This window comes from Antennarius striatus, chromosome 12 (genome assembly GCF_040054535.1).
Source record: "Antennarius striatus isolate MH-2024 chromosome 12, ASM4005453v1, whole genome shotgun sequence".
Taxonomy (NCBI): domain Eukaryota; kingdom Metazoa; phylum Chordata; class Actinopteri; order Lophiiformes; family Antennariidae; genus Antennarius; species Antennarius striatus.
In genome coordinates this window covers 3,296,251-3,316,582 of record NC_090787.1, presented here as the reverse complement: position 1 = coordinate 3,316,582, position 20,332 = coordinate 3,296,251, and the positions used below count along the sequence as shown (strand labels likewise).

Below are 20,332 nucleotides of genomic sequence, written 5' to 3'. Positions count from 1 at the left end.
TGATGTGGCTCACGGCGTTAAACTGGACGCCGCCATTCGGTCAGAAAATACGGGTAGAAAAGTTGATTTGAAGCCGCTCCTTGATCTTATTAGCCGTTAGCCATCAATGTGGCGCTGGAAATAGCTCGCTGGTCATGGCAGGAGGCTTGTCCCACCTTCATTCAGATTAAAACAAAGAGAGAAGCTCATCTCCCGTTTGAATCGACTCTCCATCGGCGAATAAAAGCAGACGTGTTCACACGAAGCCGAGGCGCTCCTGGATTCTCTATTAGTTCGACCTGCCTGATTTCCACTGAAGGCTAAATGAAACTGTAACCGGCGCTCTGAGCAGCTCTGTACGTTTTGTGGAAAAGATTATATAAAAGGGAGCAAATAATGAGGTTCAATTTCACTCAGTTGCCTTTCTTTTTATTTTTTTTAATGATCTTTAAATGCTCTACTCCATGCAAGTTTAATATGACCTTTTGTAAGGATCATTTGAGAAGAAATATTTGGTGACACGGTCCAGCGTGCTCTCATTATAGACACCATTACCTCATAGCTGGAGTCCGATAAAAGTATTAAAACCTTGAGTTTTGCATTAATCAATTCTTCTCTCCGGCAGAACAAACTAGCAGATATGTTAAAGCCAATTTCCAACTATTTATTCACCTAAACTGAAGGATCTGTGGCAAAACGGCTTCAATATTTATGTCAGAATCTTTTTTTTTTTGGTGTGTTAGACGGGTAAGAGTGTAAAGAAAAAGAAGGAAATCCTGCATACTGATAGAGTTAAAAAATAATAATCTTTGAAAATCTTCAGATCTAGACCTTCAACAGGTCAAATTTAACATTTTCATTACAGATTTAAACACACAGTCAATCAAAAGCGAACCCATTTTCCCACCTAATGCTGTCCCTTTCCCACGAAACCTAATTCTAATTACAGAGAAGAATAAAGTGCAAATAAGGGACTCACTTTAGGTTGCTGCCCACTTGCTGATTATATATAAGGAAGGCAGTAAATCAAACAAATTGTGGTCTAACTTGTTGCATTACAGATGAATATTTCACCTATGAAACCCGCATTACACATTTAGAGCAGCCAAGAACCAATAAGGGACTTACTTTAGCTCAGTTACTGTCTGGCTACAAGCGAGGCAGTAAATCAGGCGGATTGTGGTCAAACTCAATTTTTAGCTCGGTAGTGTGGCTGCTGGAGCGTACTACAAATCAATTTCAATCATTAAGTGCCTTTACCAAAACCATTTTATAACAAAACGCTTCACAGAGCCATGAAGGAAATGAACATTATATATTAACACAAGGGCACAAGTTCAAATCCCAGGCCTCTAATACCACCTACGCTAATCCTCAAACCCAATAATACCCCGGCCAGGGTGGACTATCTTTGAAACGAAACGGCCTGACTGTGGGAGGCGGAATGTGGCGCAGCGATTCTCACGCTTTGGACAAAGTGAACTCTCGCGTCAGACGGTTTTGTGAGTCATCGGCGCTTGGAGTCCATGAAGTCAACTTTCCTTCCAAAGAGACGCATCAAAAACGTTTCTGTTCTGAAAGGGTTCTCCAAGAGTGCCTTCGTTCCTACAGCACCCTGGCACCGAGAGCAACGCAACCGCAGCTTTGATATGTGATTTGACTGTCGGTGCAACTTCTGACACGTCATTTGAATGACTTGTTTTCACAGAAATCCACAGTTACACTTAAAACACACATGCTAAACGCTCCAGGATAAAGAGATGGCGTTCCTTACGTGTCCCTGGTCGTCCAGCTCGTTGTTGGTGAGTTTCAGCTTGTCGAAGCTGACCACCTGCCTCATCCAGGTGTCTCCTGAGGCCAGAGAGTCCGGGTGGATGTAGGCCCGCGGAGGCACGGGGGAGTCGGCATTTCCTGCCACCATCCACTTCGAGCTGTGGTACACGTACCTGCAAAGAAACGCCCCGGATGAAGTTTCATTTCCTGTCTGAGACACGTTGAAGGAGTTTCGTCCTCAACGTTTATCAATTAAAAAAACAAATGAACAACAATAAAACTCTTTCTGAGGCAAACATCATACTTCTCTCTCCATACATCACTTGAATCCACGTTAATATTTAACAGCAGAATATTTAATATTCCCTCATCATTTCAGTTTCTTCAAGGTCGAATGTTTTATTATAAAAGCTATAAAATTTCAAAAAGGCTGGAATGCCTCTGCCTTTTCTTTTCTTTTTCCACACAGCTGGAAAACAAACCAAAAGTGCCGACATGTTGCCACAACAACGGTTTTAAAACTCATCTGTTGTTTCTGAAATGTGCTCAAAATTTTGAACAAGAGCGACATAAAATATTCCATATGCAGTCGCACAATTAAACCCAACCATAATATTTGATGATGTTGAGTTGGAGCGCCACACTTTAGAGAGACCCACCCATTAAACAGCAGAGGGAGGGAGGGAGAGATAGGAAGAGACGGGGGGGGGGGGGGTAGAGAAAAAGAAAAGAGGAAGAGAGAAAGAAAGAAAGAAATGCAGCTTGACTCTGGCCTCCTTTAAAAACCACAAGTCCACAAACCACCAGCCAACATTGTATTCCCTGTTTTCTAAAAAATTAAAATAAATGAAAGCCAAAATGGAAACAAAAGAAAGTATGGAGGGAAAAGGAGGGAATAAAACCAAAAAAAGAGGCAGAAAGGAAGGAACAAATAAAGAGAAGAGAGAGGGAGAGAGAGAGAGAGGGAGAGAGAGAGAGAGAGAGAGAGAGAGAGAGAGAGAGAGAGAGAGAGAGAGACAGAGAGAGAGAGAGAGAAATGAGAGTCAGCGACGGTCAGAAATAAAGAAAGTGAAAATGAGTGAGATAATGTCAGAAGATGGAAAGAGAAAAGACCAGCGATGGAGTGAGGAGGAGAAGGAGAAGGAGGAGGAGGAGTGAAGGAGAAGGAGGAGGAGGAGTGAAGGAGAAGGAGGAGGAGGAGTGTGAGGCACAGCTGTTTGCCTTTAGTTCTGGCCCGGCGCTCAGTTGAAAGTGTTTTATCTGCAGCGTCTCTGCCAAAGTCATCACTCACTCCTGAAACATGGACTCTCATTTGGTCCTTTTGTTACTGCCTGCAAGGGCTGCACCACCCCATTACACACACACACACACACACACACACACACACACACACACACACACACACACACACACACACACACACACACACACACACACACACTATGTATAGTCACATTCAAATAAAAGCAATAAAAGTGCGTCCTCCTCATAGCTCACACATGCATCATGTGATATAAATAAACAACACACATAAATACACCAGCGTCACGCTCCTTTCTGTGCAGACACGCCCTCCAGCCAACATGTTTGGAGGTTCCCGCTGAACCACTTCCTGTCGCCGGCGCTACTTTTTCGCAGACTTATCGGAGCTGCAGTCGTTACTCGAGCCCTAAAACCAAACATTAGACGTAATGAGTCAGGTATCGCGTCCATATTTTCTGCTCATCTGCCGCGTCTGGCTTCAATTTACAGCGAAGAGGCCAGAACATCACAGACCAGCAGAAAGCCCCGAGGGCCGTGTTCACATATAATGTATGTTTCTGGCCTCAGATCTGGGATTCAACCCCAGAACCTCCTCCTCGTTGGGAGGCAGCGGCGTTCATCGCCACGCCATCTTCTAATCCACATCGACTGTTTGCACTGGCGTTGCCTTGGTGATGGCGCCCGTTTCACGACTCCCATTAGCTCGGAGGTGCACAATTAGCGCACAATTCACGCAATCGCAATTTTAACACTTCCAAAAAAAACAAAAAAAAATGCAGCAGGTTGCGGACACGTGAATCCTGGTGAAGGTTTCCTCTAACAGAAACCATCACACCTTGAACGAAGGGCTCCAATGTGGGGGGAGTTAATCCTCCTTCATTTATTTAATCAGACGTTTTCTTGGAGCGAACGCGGCGCACACTGGAAACCAATTGTGGGCTGCATCTGCAAACGGTTTGTGTTAACAGCCTAATATCTAATGTAACCACACAACCAAAAGCTTTTACTGGGATTTCTCTCTGTTTACACCAGACCTCCATGATTGAGTTCGATGTTTCCACCAGGTTTTAGCTGCAACCGCATGCTGAGATGTCTTAATAAGCCAATTTGGGTTTTTATCTTTTTGGAGGGTGTATTGTTTTGTCATTTGTACAAACAGGCTGCGCTATGAATAAAGACTTGACACTGATTAGAAGCATTAATTTGGAGTTCATAAATATCCAGTCTAATCCTTGGATTTTAATCCACACGTCCTGAGCAGGATCGGGATTATTCTAGTCGGTTGTCCTGATATTTTTCCCACTGACTTTCAGGAGAATCTGTGTTTTTGTGTCATCCCGCTCACAGAGAGGCGGAGGTAATAACCTGGAAACGGGAAACACCCCCACCCCATCGCGGGGGAAAGAACAACTTCACAGCTAGGGCCCTTTTATAGGAGCTGGTTTGCTATTGGTTCAGCCCAAACATCACATGTTTGTGTTAAAGTGTTTTACAATCCATCAGGATCCAACTTCCATTCAGACGTCAGACGCTCAAATAAGAGCAAAGACCCACAAACAAACACACAAACAAACAAACAAACAAGCCAACGTTTATTACCTTTTCCACATTTTAACTCCACCCACAGCGCTGACCTTTGACCTTCATTTACACATACTCACACAAGGCGCCAAAGGGTGCCAGGCGTTTGTGTAATTTCCTGTTTGGCGAGCTGTTTGGGGTTACACGCGGGGAAAGTGTTGAGGAAGCAGGAAACTTTAGCCCCAAACGGGACTGGAAATCTGATTAGCCGCCCCGCTTTCATCTCCCATAGATCTGCCATCTGGCTCCACACCGTCAGCGCAGCCCAGACTTTATGTGACACCCTTACTGGACGGATTGAGGTGGGGGTGGGGGTGGGGCGACTCCAAACCGCACGCCTGACAAACCCGGACCGCAACTCAGACGCTAAACGCGCTCTCTTCCACCCGCGACACACACCGATCAGGCAGCAGAGAACAGGCCTGAATGTGTGTGTTCTCGGCTCGTCACGTAGAGTCCTGTAACGCAGGCAGGCATCCGCATTAAAACACATTTACACACTCGCCAAAGCCGGGCCTCTATATTGGGTTACGGTACCGACAAAGAGTAAATATCACGATAGAATTACCATTCAGGACCAACTGCTGTGTGTGTGTGTGTGTGTGTGTGTGTGTGTGTGTGTGTGTGTGTGTGTGTGTGTGTGTGTTATGAGTTTGTAAGAGAAGACCAACAGCTTTGTGCGAGCGTGCGTGTGCATTCTTGAACTTTTATACTTATGAAGACCAAATGTCCTCACGCAAAGATAGATAGATGAGATTCTGTGGGTCCTCACTGCCGCACGGATCCACTTTCAGACTAAGATTAGTGTTTATGGGATTAGAATAAAGACGGGATAAAGATGATGGAAGCAGGGGTGGGTGGGTGAAGGGTCGGATGGCAATCCAGTGATTGGGTCACTAATTTAGTGACATGAATACCTGGGTGTGTTGGATATCCTCTATAAATGTGTTTCTCGTTGTTGGTGGATGTCTGCATCATTAGAAAACAATCAGACTCCTCTGGTTCAGTTCTAATGGAGTTCAATCGATAACGGTTGGATTAGGATTATGTAAAAATAGAACAAGGTGTTTGATTTCTTTTTGTTTTTTTGACAGCGTGTGAAGAGTTTTGTGGCACAACTTCAGCAACTTCTGAAAAAGTCCAAAGAAATTTACCAGAAACAAATTTATTCCACTATAAAATAATAATCAACTTGTTTCCTATTATTTTATCTTATATCATGAATATCCTCAACTGACTTTCTAGATTTCTGTATTTTATATTAAACATTTCAAAATGACTAAGTTCTGCTACCAGCATCAGGTTGGGTCAGAAAGTTCAGGTGATGTGTGTGTGTGTGTGTGTGTGTGTGTGTGTGTGTGTGTGTGTGTGCGTGCGTGCGTGTGTGTGTGTGGTAGGTTTGAGGAGCCAGACAGCTCAGCGCTCAGCTTTAGCTCGGAGCAAACCGAGCGACTGTCCACATAAAAGGACCGTAATAAATGTGGATTTAATGAGTGTGGTCCCAATGAGACGCTCCTAAAGAGGGGCAGCGAGCCCAAATAAAGCAAGTAGATTCCAATACAGACCATATTCCAGACCCCAAACTCCCAGAACCTCCCAGAACATGAGAGACACACCAGTGACAGCTCTCTGCTCGCTTTGCAGCAGCCTGTGATAAATTCCCCTGCCAGGAAGAAAATACTATTTAATTTTACAAGACCTTCTGGCCTCTAAAATCCTCCCTGATGTCTTGATTGGCTGCTGGAGAGCAGCGAGAGGCGATAGGGCAGAACGTCTGCTGAGGCGAAGGAGGGAAGCTTCCCGTTAATAAACAGTGATATGAAATGAAGCGTGTCGGAGGATCCGAGCAAAGAAACGCGGCGCCGGGCGCTTTATTTACCTTCACTGGTTTTCTGCAGGCTCTCGTTTCTCTGACAAAACTGTTTTTACTGAAAAGAAATCTGACTTGACAAAAGAAAAAAATTGTCTTTTCTTTTACATTTTGCTCTAAAATGACAGGATTTTATTAATGTATTATTCTATATAGTTAATAATTAGCATTTTTATTATTTCTTTTATAAGCATAGCAATGTAGGGAAAAAGTCACTGATATTCATTGTATTTCAATTTAGAACTTTAAAATACACTCACAGACTGCAAATGTTTGTGTTTGTATTATTTTTGTTGACAGCTCTGGTGTTCTTGTGCGACGCCGGTATATTTTACTTAAAATCTGTATTTCTGTAAATTTATTCTTTATTTAAAAGTCAATTCTGCCCCAAATACATAAACAGTATATAAATAAGTGAAAAAAAGTAAAACAAAGGAATGTAATAAATGCATTCAGAAAATCAATATTCCACTTTTATTTCAACATGAAAGTTCATAATAGTAATAATTATAATTAAGAATTTTTAAAAATCAAATGCATTGAAGGTTGAAAAATAAACATTATTTATTGTTCTACTTCTTCCAAATATAAAATTTAGACTCATTTTGTTGTATTTTTTTAACAGATGCAAACAAATATGAGAAACTTGTCAATCAGAATTTGGCAATTTTAATGCAATAAAAACCAAATATTAATTCTGTATTTATAGCCTCCGTGATGAGATAAAACCTCCACAAAAGCGTCTCAGTTTATTGTTCTACATGTAGAAGTCTCCAGCCTGCAGCTGCTTTTAGAAATCGGTGCATGTTATAAAGATAACACTCTACTTTAAAAGATTGATGTCTTCAGTAGAAACCAGTGGAATTAAAGACAGCCTGAGGAAACGGGACCTTGTACAAACTAAACCGTCCTCCCGCAGCAGACGTGCTTCAGTGCATGAAGGGACAAATGAGGAGCCGCGTGTGCAAAACCCGTTTCACGACGTTGAATCGTGAGAGGGCGACGTTGGAGGAGAATAAAACTGAGCAGTGCATACATGTAGTATGACTGGTGCATGCATAACCATGGTGCACAAATTCAGTCCCTCTCCACAAGCCAGGAGAGGCCTGGTCGTTCTGCAGACATGTGCACATTCTGGCTGCAGGCAGACGTCTGCACAAAGGTCACCCAGAGCCTCGTGTAGCATATGCAGAGAAGCCTTTGAAGAAATTTATTGAAAGGTATTAAGTGTGTTTTTGGCTAAAGTGAAGAACTATATTGACATGTACGATCCCAGGGAAACACGTGTCTCCACTTACGCCTTCCTCACGTCATCAGAACATTGCTCGTCTCTCCAGAGCAGTTGTCGAGGTTGGCAGCGGTAAAGACTCACGCAGGCCATCCGTTCTTATCTTCTGCAGAACTAAATCTGAGCTTCTACGGATCCAAACGGTTTGTGATGTGACACAGACACAGACCCTGTCATTAGCTGCCTTGCCTATACATAAACAGCTAAGCTAACTTTAGCGCTGGATTTAGCTAAGATCGGGGGGGGGGACTCGGTGTCCTCGTATGACTGCTGACATTTTGAGATGGTTTGAACGATGAATCAGAGGCATCCGCCTTTACCGTTTCTGGAGCATCCTAAGTCGATCGGCTGTCACACAGTCGGATGAAATTCGGACACGCGATTAATTGTCTTACCTTTTTAAAACTGTGAACAGGATTTTTTTTAAAACTGTTGGATTTTTCTAGATTTGTGACATCAAAAACAGCGTTTTGAGTTAAGGCCTCATCTGCTCAATCTCAACCCAATCCGGTGCCGCCCACATCCCCTCCTTGGCCACGCCCCCCGCCTCTCTCCCAGCTGGGGTCCAGGATCGGCCTGAAGCCATGTGACCTATGCTAGCAGTCGCCCCATTGGCCGACACGTGTGCACATGAACGAGAACGGCTGTCTTTCATGTTTTCATTCGATTAACTCTGCTTCTGGCTAACAGAACCTTTCAGATCCACGCTGCGGAACGCACCTAGCTTAGCTGCCCGCGTCGTCTCAGCCACATGTGAACCAAGAAACTCTTCATGGTTGCATTTCAGCTCAGAGGATGACACAAAATCAGATTTACTCCGTCAGAGCCGAACAAACAGGTCCTGCTTCTTTGGTGATCAAAACCTCTGGAGGAGCCGATTGGTCCGAAAGAACCAATGGGTCTATTTTACATGAGCGATACGAGGTGCGGTTTGACGAATCGCACAACACAGGCGCAGAATTCATGATCTCTGGCTTCACATCAGATGATTTACTTGTAGTGCCTGAGGGGAATTGAACACCTTTCCACTCACACAGCGTCTGAGCGGAGCTCAAAGAGCTACGACTCAGCGGCGCGTACGTTTTTACTCCATCATTCTCAGGATCCCCCGCTTGCGGCCGCCACTTCTGGCTACATCACACACAGCTGTTATCACATTGTTGGTTGTGCTTTGACAGGTCAGCAGCTTTTGAAAGGTTCAAATGGATGTTTTGCTACAGATGGAGCGTAATTCACCGCATGTGTTTGAAAGAAAAATGCATGATGGTTCTTAGCCTGGACTTTCACCGGCACGGATCAAAAACTGTCTCCTGAATCTGAAGCATCAGGTTCTGATGCTCAAATCTAAATCCATCTGGGCAGGTACTGGCCCGTTGGTTCACATCCTAATAGGATAACAGCTTGTATCTGCATCAGCATCATCCTCTTCTCAACTTTGTCACATCGATCAAGATTATAAAGAAGAAGCCCTACGGTCAGCAGCGATTTGTGACACGTCGGAAATTTCCTTTCCATTCAAACCTCGTTTTTTTTTCTCATTTCCGTCATTAGCCGCAAATGTTGAGAGTTATCCTATTTGCAGGCGGCCTCTGGCTGTGCTGCTCAGCCAATTGGGATGATGAATACATTTCAATCTCCTCTTTCTGGCTCCGACTTCAGGGACTAATACTGCGGGCCAGTATATCAGTCTTATTGCATATCTAGAGAGATCCATCATACGCCGAGGCTTCCTCAAGCACATGCACACTTTAATCACATTCACCTCACAGATTGCAAATCATGGCAGTCAATAGTTTTTCCTGCTTTGCCAAGAAGAAGACACCTCTCATAGAAAGTTATGAGAAATCTGACAAATGAAAGAGGCTGGAATATCTTTTTTTCGCTCCAACTCCCGTTACGTATGACTCCAGCATGAGAAATGTCGTAAAGATGAGGACAGTCTAACTAGGTCAATTTGTTTGTGCTTGATCGGACGCTTGAGGATCATCCAGGAAAACGGCGGTGGAGTCTCGCTCATGCAGATACGACTGTGCATGTGCATATTATGTACAGCTGTGGCTTTCAGAAGACTGCTATTGTCAGACCGAATTGGCCAAGGCCGCTCTTTGACGCCGGTGCGCACCATATGTAGGCTTGACAGTTATAAAGTTACTCAGCGTTTTCAGCGCGTTCTAATCCTTGTTGCAGCCGAGAAGCATCTGAAGCAGCGCATCGATCATCGTGGGAGCTCAGACTTCCCCACCGACTCGCAAAGAATTCAATCAGTTTTGGTTTTCGCAGCGGTTTGATGGAGACGTCTGGGATGCATTTCTGCATTTGATGGCAAAGAATGCAAATAAAGTGAGTATTTAATTGAAATGAATGAGCAGTTTCTGATAAATGCATTCAGAGGGGAAGAACCGATGATGTCTGACATGTCGGTGCAAGCGTGAGGAAGGTACCTGTATCTTTTGTTGTCCACCGGCACGATGTCCATGGCGATGTAGTACTGCTGATGAGGGTCCAGACCAGCTATTTTCACTCGCATGGCTGGAAACATCCTCCTGAAAGGACAAAGACGGATGAATCTGATGGAGAAAAGGTTCCTTTGCGTCTCTTCCGTTGCGCAAAGTAAGAAAAAAAGAGAAAAATAGAGAAACCCTGATGAATAAATTTGTCCAACCTGTTTATTTGACAACATAGAACTATGCGGTCCAGCAGAATTAGCACACAACATTAACATGTAGTCAAAAAAAAAAAAAGCAAACTACGTAACACTGAAAATATCTGTCTGCTGTTTTCTATCATGTCACTCTATAAAAATTAAATCCTGAATTCCTCTCCAACAAAGAGCCAAAACAATTCAACATATTAAAATTAGATGGAAACTTCATTCAAAGGAGCCGATTTGATCAGGATTCAGATGCCGATCAGGAACGTTTTGTGAAACGGAGCGGCGACACCCTGGCGCCGGCTACTGAGTTCTATTTGAAACCTTCACCTCCAAACACACAGGATGGGATAAAAAGGAAAAATAACAGTCCTAAAGCCTTTTTAAATATTAGCGGCTGTAGGAATCTCTCTGCTAAGTGAATAAAATAAATTAAAAAAAGAATAAATAAAAACTGATTCAGGAAACATTTTAGGAAGTTGGCTCAGAAAATTCATTTGAAGCTTCTAAACTCTGTGTTTCATAATTAATATATTGTTGACAGAAAACATTCCATCTCTACTTATATGTAATATGAAAGATTGATGATCTATCTGTGACCTTTGACCTTTGGAAACCTTTGGATCGTTTGGGGATTTTTTTCTGCATTTCTGAACTTGTGTCCTCAAAATACTTCAATCACGTTAGAAATTGTCATTTATTGCCTATAAACAATTATTATCCTTAAATTATTTTTAGCAGGCAGCTCCTCCCATGTGGAGGCTGCGGCAGGAGCTCCAGCCTTAAACTCCTGCAAACCCCATGACAATTAAAGTTACACACACACAAAAAACATCTAAGGAGTGGAATAAATTTCTACTCAATTCTTTGTTTTGCACTTCAAATACTTCCCTCTTCATTTAAAGCTCGTAAATTGGGCTCTGTCGAAGGAGGGCTGCTCTCCTGCCGCCTCCTCTTCTGGATTTACGGGTTTATTATGAAGGCCGCCAAGTACACATGGTCGCCTCCACCTCCACCCGGGGGCAGCGGTAGCTCTGACTTGATGGGATTAGAAGCCAATTGATAAAAACAAATCTCGTCCATAAAGAGGGAAACGACATTTGATCTCCTGTCAGTCTGACGTCAGAGCAGAGAGGAAAAGCAAACTAAATGACGGTTTTATTTTACATATGAATATGTGCTCCACATTTATTTAGTCTAGTAAACTGTAAAATCTGCTTTCTTTAAAAAAATTTTTTTAAAATAACCATTTATTTAGATTCTTCGATTAGACTGACTGATGTGAGCTTTATTTCACTTGGGACGAAGAAAAAATGGAGGTGAAATATTAGAAATTAATTCCAATAAGAAATACTGTAAATAAAAAGACAAGACAATTGATTAATCACTGTTTTACAGTTGAAAAAGTGAAAACTCGGATAAAGCCTCTCAAAAATCTTGAGAGACGCAGCAGGACAGGAGATCTCGTTGGAGGAGGTTTTCCACGAGGTGAAACGCGCCGCGCTCCGCTCGGCGGGAGCGGGCGGTGGGAAAAGGTCCCTCCTGCGGGATCTGCGGGTCAACCTCTGCGCTTGTTCCGTGTTTGGCCGATTGGCCCGAGAGAAGGAGAGAAAACGCGTTCGGAGATTAATTCGAAGCAGCTCCCTCTCTCCTGTTCTTCTACATCCTGACAAACGCGCCGCGTCACGAAAGCCGGAGCACCGCGGAGCGGCCTCCATGTGCATCACATTAACACCCTCCAACCTGTGTGTGTGTGTGTGTGTGTGTGTGTGTGTGTGTGTGTGTGTGTGTGTGTGTGTGTGTGTGTGTGTGTGTGTGTGTGTGTGTGTGTGTGTGTGTGTGTGTGTGTGTGTGTGTGTGTGTGTGTGTGTGTGTGTGTGACCGTTTAACGTTTGCGCGTTTGTTCAATCCGGGCGTGTTTCCCGCTGGACTCTGATCTATCAGAATATGAGCTCATGAATATATATTTTTGAAATTTAATCAGTAGTTAATTTAACAATTCGTGACGGATATGATAAAAACTGACATCTTTTCGCGCGTAAAGTTTCTCAATGGGCACCAGAGGCGCACAGGTCAAAAGCGTGCCTGTTTGCGCGCTGAACGGCGTCACGCAGACCTTCCTGTCGCCTACCTGCCCGCCTTGGTGATGATCATCTCCGTCCCGATGTCGTGGAACCGCTTCCACAGGTCTGCGCATTGAAGCTCCACCTGGATCTCCTCCATGGAGGCCGGGGGCGACGGTTCGCAGGGGCCGGGGGCCAGGTCGTCAGGTGAGCCGAAGGAACAGGACGTTCTTTCGGCCAGACCCTCTCCGTCGGAGCCGGGACTCGCCTCCGAGTCTGAGGAGCAAATGAACAGAATGATGAGAGGGCAGCTCTGAAACAGTGGGATTAATAGGTTCGCGCAGGAAACTTGGCTCCTAGAGGAGGCGCAGTCCTGTCTGCTGCCTCCAAGTCACCTGCAGTCTGCAGCCTGGGAGCGGCGGCTCCAGTCTGGCTCCCAGGCTCAGCTCGTCATGGAGCTTTGGGGTTAAGTCAAAAGCAGAATCAATGCTGCGTAACGCCTTTGAGAAGCAATATAGAATATATTAAGTTCCGAACCGGGTCACACAATAACGAATAACGACGGGAAACATTCGGCAAAGATTCAATTTTCTGTGGCTCCTTCAAGACTAAACACGGGGCAAAAACGACCATTCAATGCAGATAAAAGCCTCCATCCTGAACCCGATCCAGACCTACAGAAAAGGTTTCCAGACCCCAGCCGGGATGACCTCAGTCTCCTTTACGTTTAATCCAACTGTTTATAGACAGCTGGGGGGCAAAATAACACGAACAGAGACGATCACGCGTCCTGCGTGAAGACATGTAGTAGAATCCAATTTTCCATATGAATTCATTTAATAAAAATTGAAACTGTACTATTTATTAAAGAAAAAAACAGAATTTCTTTTGGTTAATTAATAAAAAACACTTTAAATTCAAAATCTATGTCCCCTGAAGATAAATATTCCTGCACACTTTAAATACTTAAGATGTGTGTTTTCTTTACTGACTTAATTACTGAAATGTTTTTTTCCAGCAGGGATGTAAAAACTTCACTTCACCTGGACACGACTGTGAGGTGACCACATTCTATCTCTGCTTTCACATTTCTCAGAAGCAGCTTAAGGGGAAATATCCTCCGCTGCCTCCAACTCCACCACCACTACCCAGAGAATATAAAAGCGCCTCATAATGTATTATTTATCGAGGCCCCGACACGAGGAGGTCGACTTGGCAAACCAAGGGCACACAAATATGGTTTATGCAAATGCAGATCTGCTGAGAGACTGGACAGCATCCCAGGCGAAAAACCGCCACTGTGGAGGCCGAGCCAACCCGGTTGGAAACGGGAGGCTCAGAGGGGGAGATGGAGATAGGAAGAGTAAGGGGGGAGAGGGACAGGGGGGAGTATGGATGTGACAGCCGCAGAGAGACAGACTTTCCATGGAGATCCTTCATTGTCGCCGCGGTCAGTTTGGACTGTCACACTTTAATACTCTATACCCTGCCTCTCATTTTAGCTGTTCACACACACACACACACACACACACACACACACACACACACACACACACACACACACACACACACGAAGGTTTCTAATGTGATAACAGAAGGACGTATCTAGGCCTCACATCAGGATCAACTGATCCTATAGATGTAGAAAACACATGAGTGCTAATTTTATATATAAAATTATTCCCTGTGTTTACAGGACACTTGATCTTCAATAAACTGTTGTACTAGAGGTTGTTTTCCAGTTATATCTCCTCTCTATCTGAATAATAGTCGACAATCTGCGGTTGAGTTCGTCCCAGCCTCCCAACAGCGTCTGTGGTGTCATCTGGAGTCACGCTGCTCTAAAGTTTTATTAATATGAGGCTGAAAATCAAATATTTTCCACCAAAAGTTGGAGGAATTTTTTTTTTTTCCTTTTGTGGCTTTTATCCCCCTCATTTCACACTCAGCAGTCATGAACAAATTCTCATTTCAAAGTCTGAAATTTTATTTACTCTACCCTCGTAAAAGGAGATAAATGATAACTGATTTTCCTCAGGAAGTTTCTGGCACCCAAACTGAATTCTGTGTGAATATTTGCAAGAAGCACGTCCTAAAACACCAGCGGTGGGCATGTGAAGCTGGATGATGTGTGAAACGGAGGCCTTCAGAGGAAACAGACACATTCCACAGAGCAAAAGGCAGCCCGGTTAAATAAGATAATTTGGCTGGATCGCCGATGAGATGCAGAGGAGGGTGAAGCCTGGCCAAGCAGGAGCTTGTCAGCTCCACCTGGTCGCCCTGTCATCGGGCTGAAGGACCTGTCTTCACACACACACATGCAAATCAGCCCAAAGCTGAGTTTTATGTATGTAGGTGTGTTTACATGAGGCCTGGTGACAGTTCATTTCCAAAGTTCAAACATACCTCTACACTCTCACTGGACAATGCTTCTATGTCAGACTGCAAAACGTAGATTTTATTACAATTTAAAGGGTAGAGATTCAGTTTGTTTTTTTTAAGGTGAATGAAGTTCAAAAAATTCGCCCCCTCATGAGCACCGCCCTGACATCTGCTGTGGCTACACACTCTCTCACACACAGTATATACACACAGTCCCAGGGCCTGGATCTTGTGGTTGAGGGCCCCACCAGTCCATGCCTGGCCTCATTAAAATAATAACATCCATAGAACTCCACTAATTGGTCTGAATTTCATTGATTCGATGCAGTCGGATCAGCTCCTAACGCCATGGAGAAAGTCTGCGGTTTGGTTAAATCACAAGCTCAGTGCACAAAGATGTGAATGCGTTTGTAAAATACATTTTATAGCCTGATACAGATATGCTTTTTTAGTTTAGTAGAATTCAAAATGATTATTTTTACTCTGGCATCCTGCAGAAATACTAGAATATATTTGAAAATTCAGTCATCTTTTAATTCTAAACCATCTTTAACAAATTTTGACCTACATCTGGCTGTGTTTAACACTTTGTGAACTAATTCTACATCAAACCTGCAAAACTTTAGTCCAATTATTTAAAGATGTGAAGCTTAAAATGGTGAAACAAAAAATGCACTTTATTTTATTTAGATGTTGGTTGGCAGCAATTAAATAAATAATCCTTTATTTGGTTTGAATAACTTATAAATCTGAAAGGGCAACATTAATTAAAAAGTAGATACAGAACCAGAGGAAAGATTGTTTGTCCTTTAAAGATTCTAAAAGCAAAATTAACGATGGTGATCAGAAGTTGAAGCTTTTTTAATTAACCGACGAGAAACAAGTCGTACTCTTATTTGATTATTGCCATTTAAATTGAAGAAATTACCTTTTATGAAGTAAATTAAGCTGCTTGATTTCTGGAACGGACAGGAACGTTGAATCCAACATTAGTCACCTTATAAACCAAACGAGAGCACCTGTTTCCACGCTGATGAATATTCAAACTCAAGCGAAGCAGCCAAAGTTCGTCAAACGGTACGCGTAAAACCAGCAGAGACAGTTTTCCACTGAGAAAAAAAATGAATTGAAAAATCTGCGCTGAATTATTTTGATATAATTACATAGTTTTAGTTACTATAATCCATATAGATCTCAATTAACATATACCTGGCGAGACGTCAGGGATATATAGTGGATTAGTCCAATGCGTAATCTATTCGTAAAAGCGCAAATCGTCACATTGTAAATCACATAGTTTGGTCGAGGCCTTTGATAAATGGAATTAAATCTTAAATTATACCACATGTATTTGAATTTAGTAATTATTGGCGTGAATGGTAAAGAATATGGAGATGTGGTTGGTCCATCGGAACTGTTCAGCTCTTACAGGCTGTTAAACGCTAGCCTGGTTCGGATCCTGTGCGTTTCTCAGTCCTGCCCTTGTCTTGGAGGCTAATAAACGTGTTATACGACCAACCGACTTCCAGCCTCGCCTAGAGTTGAGTAAAAATAAAATCACTCTGTTAAAAGTTCCTCTAAACCACATAATCTGACCACAGAGACTCGCTGTTCTCGGTCACAGCCGCCCGACGCCCCAAAGCGGACGGTTTAGGGATCGAGAAGGACCTGCCGAACCTGCCAGGAGCCCGCCTGCTAATGAGTTGGACCGCGGAGCGAAGAACCGGGAACTGGGTAATTCATTCATTTAACGACTAATCCTAAAACTCCTTGGACAAAACCTGTGAGATGGTGAACAAGAAAACTATTTCTGCCCCCTGGAACAAATGAACAAATAAACAAATAAACTGGTTGTTAAATTATTCCAGGCTTTTGTTTGTTTTTTTAAAAATATATTAGCGTTGCCCTTTTCAAACTCTACCTCTCAATCAGCTATAGGAGGGTCTGTTTGCCACTGACTGAACTGAGAAGAATTCCTCAGACATCAGCAGCAACAACAATCCTCCCTTGAGAATTCCCGCGACGGAATCGCTATGAGGATCCTCCTTTTCCTCCTTCTCATCTTTGCTTTTCAGCCACACAGCAGAAAAGAGCCGTGCGTAAAGGCGCTGCGTCAGGTCAGCCGGCCTCCAAGCATTTAATGTCAGTCACATACAACACAATTTTATATTTAAATCCAAATTAAATATTGAGTGTCTAATAAACAAAAAAAAACCCGGAATGAATCTACAATCCTGACTAAAATCGTTTTCAGCTTTTGCAAGTAGACAACAAAAGTAAATATTACCACGGTTTGGAAGGAATATTCTTGAATAGCGAACAGAATTAAATCACGGTTGAAAATACAGTTTCTGTGGCGGAGCTCACAATCTGTCAATTTATAACAGGAGATTAAAAATGTCTCACATCAAACCAGAAACGAGTCACTTCAGGACAGATGAAGGAAAGCCCCCAGGCTCGTCTGGAAACTCTGACCTCTACGATAAAAACAGCAGCAGAGCCGCCTTCAACCAACTATTAATGTACATAAAAATATATAAAAGAAAAAAAGATCATTGGATAACCTAAATTTGATGATGTGACGAAAATCACGCGTTTTCCACATTTCTTTTTCTGACGCTTATACTAATTGATAAATAATAATAATAAATGCAAATTGCTTAAACGATCAGGTTTAGTTTCAAACCTAATCCCAACAATTTAATAAAACGTCTTAATCCTTAGTTGTTGATTTTGCATTTAAAGCCTATTTGATTTTACTTTTCTTGTTGTCTTTGTTTTTACTCATTACGTGGAGTTTTTTCGCGCTGATTTCTCGCAACACGTCTGTAAACCGTCGACACATTTTCCACGGATGGTTTACAATTTGATTTCTAAATAGACGAATCAATATTGTGTTTCCTACTCGGGGTTAATTACGATTCATTCATTCAAATTGTTCTAAAGACGTTTCCCTGTGAGAGGAAGACGCGTTAGATTCTCCACATTGTGCCAGTGGGCCCCCCAGGCTACACGCCCGGGCCTCCCTGCAGGCCTGCGGCCAAACTGAAGGCGAGCCGCGTCCAGAACCTCAACCTGTCGAACCCAGTCTGTCACTAACGCGTAACCATGGAACCCAGCTGACAAGAAGTCAACCTGCGCGTCTATTTACTCAAATATCTAATCTTAAATTTGTGTAATGGTTTGTTTTGTTGACCACACAGATCAGCCCCGACTGTGAATTTCGTTCAGGCGTGCTTTGGTTCATATTCCTGACACCAGATCGGATCTTTCTCTGCAGGCCTGAAGGCTTCGGGTTCTTAGGATGCGTCTATAAACAGTTAAACTATTTTTGTGCAGCAGATCGGAATCATTCGACAGCATCTCTCACTGGATTAAAAACACTCCACCTTCTACACACTCTGTGGCGCGTTCGGTCACGGAGCCGTGGCCGGTTTTGTGTTGCTCTGCAGTGACATAACGGGAGTCCGAGCGTTTGAGCGGTGTGGTGCAAGTCTGCGCACTGACCCGGGTCCATATCCAGACAGTGCGCCGGATCCTCTCCCTCCGTGGCGAGGCTCTCCATGGACAACTCCAGCTCCTTCTCCTCCCAGCCCCGGAGCTTCCTCTTCTTGTTGGAGCCGATCAGGGCTTCCACGGAAAAAGCGTGGGCTCTAGAGCTCAGAGCTGCGGCAGATCGCCTCCTCTCACTCATTTCTCTCAAATCCACCCGACGGGGGGATGCGGCGAAAAACCCTCTCAGTCCGTCCAACGCGATCGAGCGCAACGGCGACAAAAAATAGTAAAAAAAAAATAAAAATAAAAAGAGCACACGTCAATGTTTACAGCGGGACGCAAACTCACCAAGTGTCCAAAGTAATCCCAACTGTGACTAGAAACGCCGCGCCAAACTTTCAGACCGTGTCATCTTGGCTTTGCGCGTAAGATCGAGATAGATCTGGTGTGGTCTGTCGCGACGCGCGTCTCTCCGTCCGTCCACTCCGCGTCTTTCTTTTTCTCTTTCTGTCCCTCAACTTCTGTCTGATTGATACTCACTCCTGGCTGGAGGAGTTTTGTTTTTTTTCAGGCTCAAGGGGCGGCCTTCTTAGACCCTGTCAAACTCAAGCGTCCAATGAGAAGTTAGGAAAGAGGGAGAAAGAAAGAGTCTCGTCCAATGAAAGCGGAGCCGCGCACAGACGCGCTCCCGTCATCCCGACAGCAAAAGTCAAATGAAGTGACTCCAGAAGTCCTCCTATGGAAAATAAAATAAAAATGGATTCTTAATATATTTCTCACCATATGTGACTTGCATTCAGACTGAAGAATAATATATAAAAATATCTGTCAGAATGTCTTAAATGACGTCACCAGTCCTGGTTTTATGCTGTAGATCCCACAGGTTCGTGTCTCTGAAGGTTGTCATCCTGGGCCGCCCGGATCTCTCGGAGTCATCCTAATGCACTCGTTTAACTGGGGGTGTCCGGGGGTGTCCATCATTGTCAGGGATTGGAGGAACAGTCGCGTTACAATTTCATTGTGCCCCCCCAAACAGCTGAAGACCCGGTAGAGCTGCGGCGGGACAGGTGGGCTGATCCCGGGGGCAGCGCCGCCCGACACCGGGAAGAGCGAGAAGATTAACGGGAGACGTGATTGAATCACGGTGATTCACCTCCCGTCGGAGAAGATGAGCTGTCACCAATGTATTCTATTAGTCTATTGATAAGTTTTTTATTTAACCATAAGATATTAGTCAGGAAATTAATTCAAGGTAGAGAATCACGCAGGAAAAAATAAAAACAAGATGAACTCAAGAGGAATTATTCGATCGTTTAAAAATAACGAAAACATCTGAAATATAGAAAAAAAATTGGTGTCTTTATTAGAATCGTTATTATGTTAAGAAAATCTAAAAAAAAAAACCAACCCTAAATATCTGATGTAAAGGTATAAAGAAAAATATATTCTAATTGGAAAAAAATATTTTGGTTTATTACTAATTAATACTAAATATTGAGATAAAAAATCTGGTCACGATTTTCATCATATGCCTAATAATAATAATAATAATTAAAATAAATAAATAAACGCATTTAATTGTGTCTGCACGCCCGATGCGCAGAAACCAGATGCGTCTCTTTCGTCTCTCCGGCAGAAATCTGTCACACATTTTCCTCCAGTCACAAAACGAAGGGATGACGACTGAGGGGGGTTAGTGTTCCTGATGCGGGGGTCAGGCAGTGGAAGAAAGGCGGCTGTTCACACCGAGCAGGCCTCCCTTCATCCCGCAGCAGCTTCAGAGGTCACCGCTGATCAAATGAAGACATAAAACCTGTTTAAGATGATGATGATTATAAAAAAGTCATTTATGTGTTTATTGTGTTTCTATTATTTATGTGGATTTTGCTTTTATAAATAAAGAGTTTCATCCGAATGGAAATGTAAAAATTTAATGAGGAAGTAAAGTGACCTTCTTTGTAAAGAAAAACAGATCTAAAAAATTAACA

At 43.3% G+C, this 20,332-nt stretch overlaps 1 protein-coding gene across 2 annotated transcripts in view; it reads right to left on the bottom strand.

The window, feature by feature from the left end:
- tbx15 (T-box transcription factor 15) overlaps positions 1 to 18,857 on the bottom strand; it is a 32,369-nt gene extending 13,512 nt beyond the window's left edge. Inside the window, exons 1-4 of one of the 2 annotated variants that reach the window (XM_068330165.1) lie at positions 18,357 to 18,857; positions 12,536 to 12,743; positions 10,196 to 10,297; positions 1,754 to 1,925 (exon numbers count right to left, since the gene is read on the bottom strand). In XM_068330165.1, the coding sequence (XP_068186266.1) occupies positions 1,754 to 1,925; positions 10,196 to 10,297; positions 12,536 to 12,743; positions 18,357 to 18,543 (669 nt within the window). In that variant the 5' untranslated portion in view covers positions 18,544 to 18,857. The remainder of the gene's footprint in view (positions 1 to 1,753; positions 1,926 to 10,195; positions 10,298 to 12,535; positions 12,744 to 18,356) is intronic. The other variant, XM_068330166.1, reaches the window with a different exon arrangement.
- Positions 18,858 to 20,332: the final 1,475 nt, after the last annotated feature.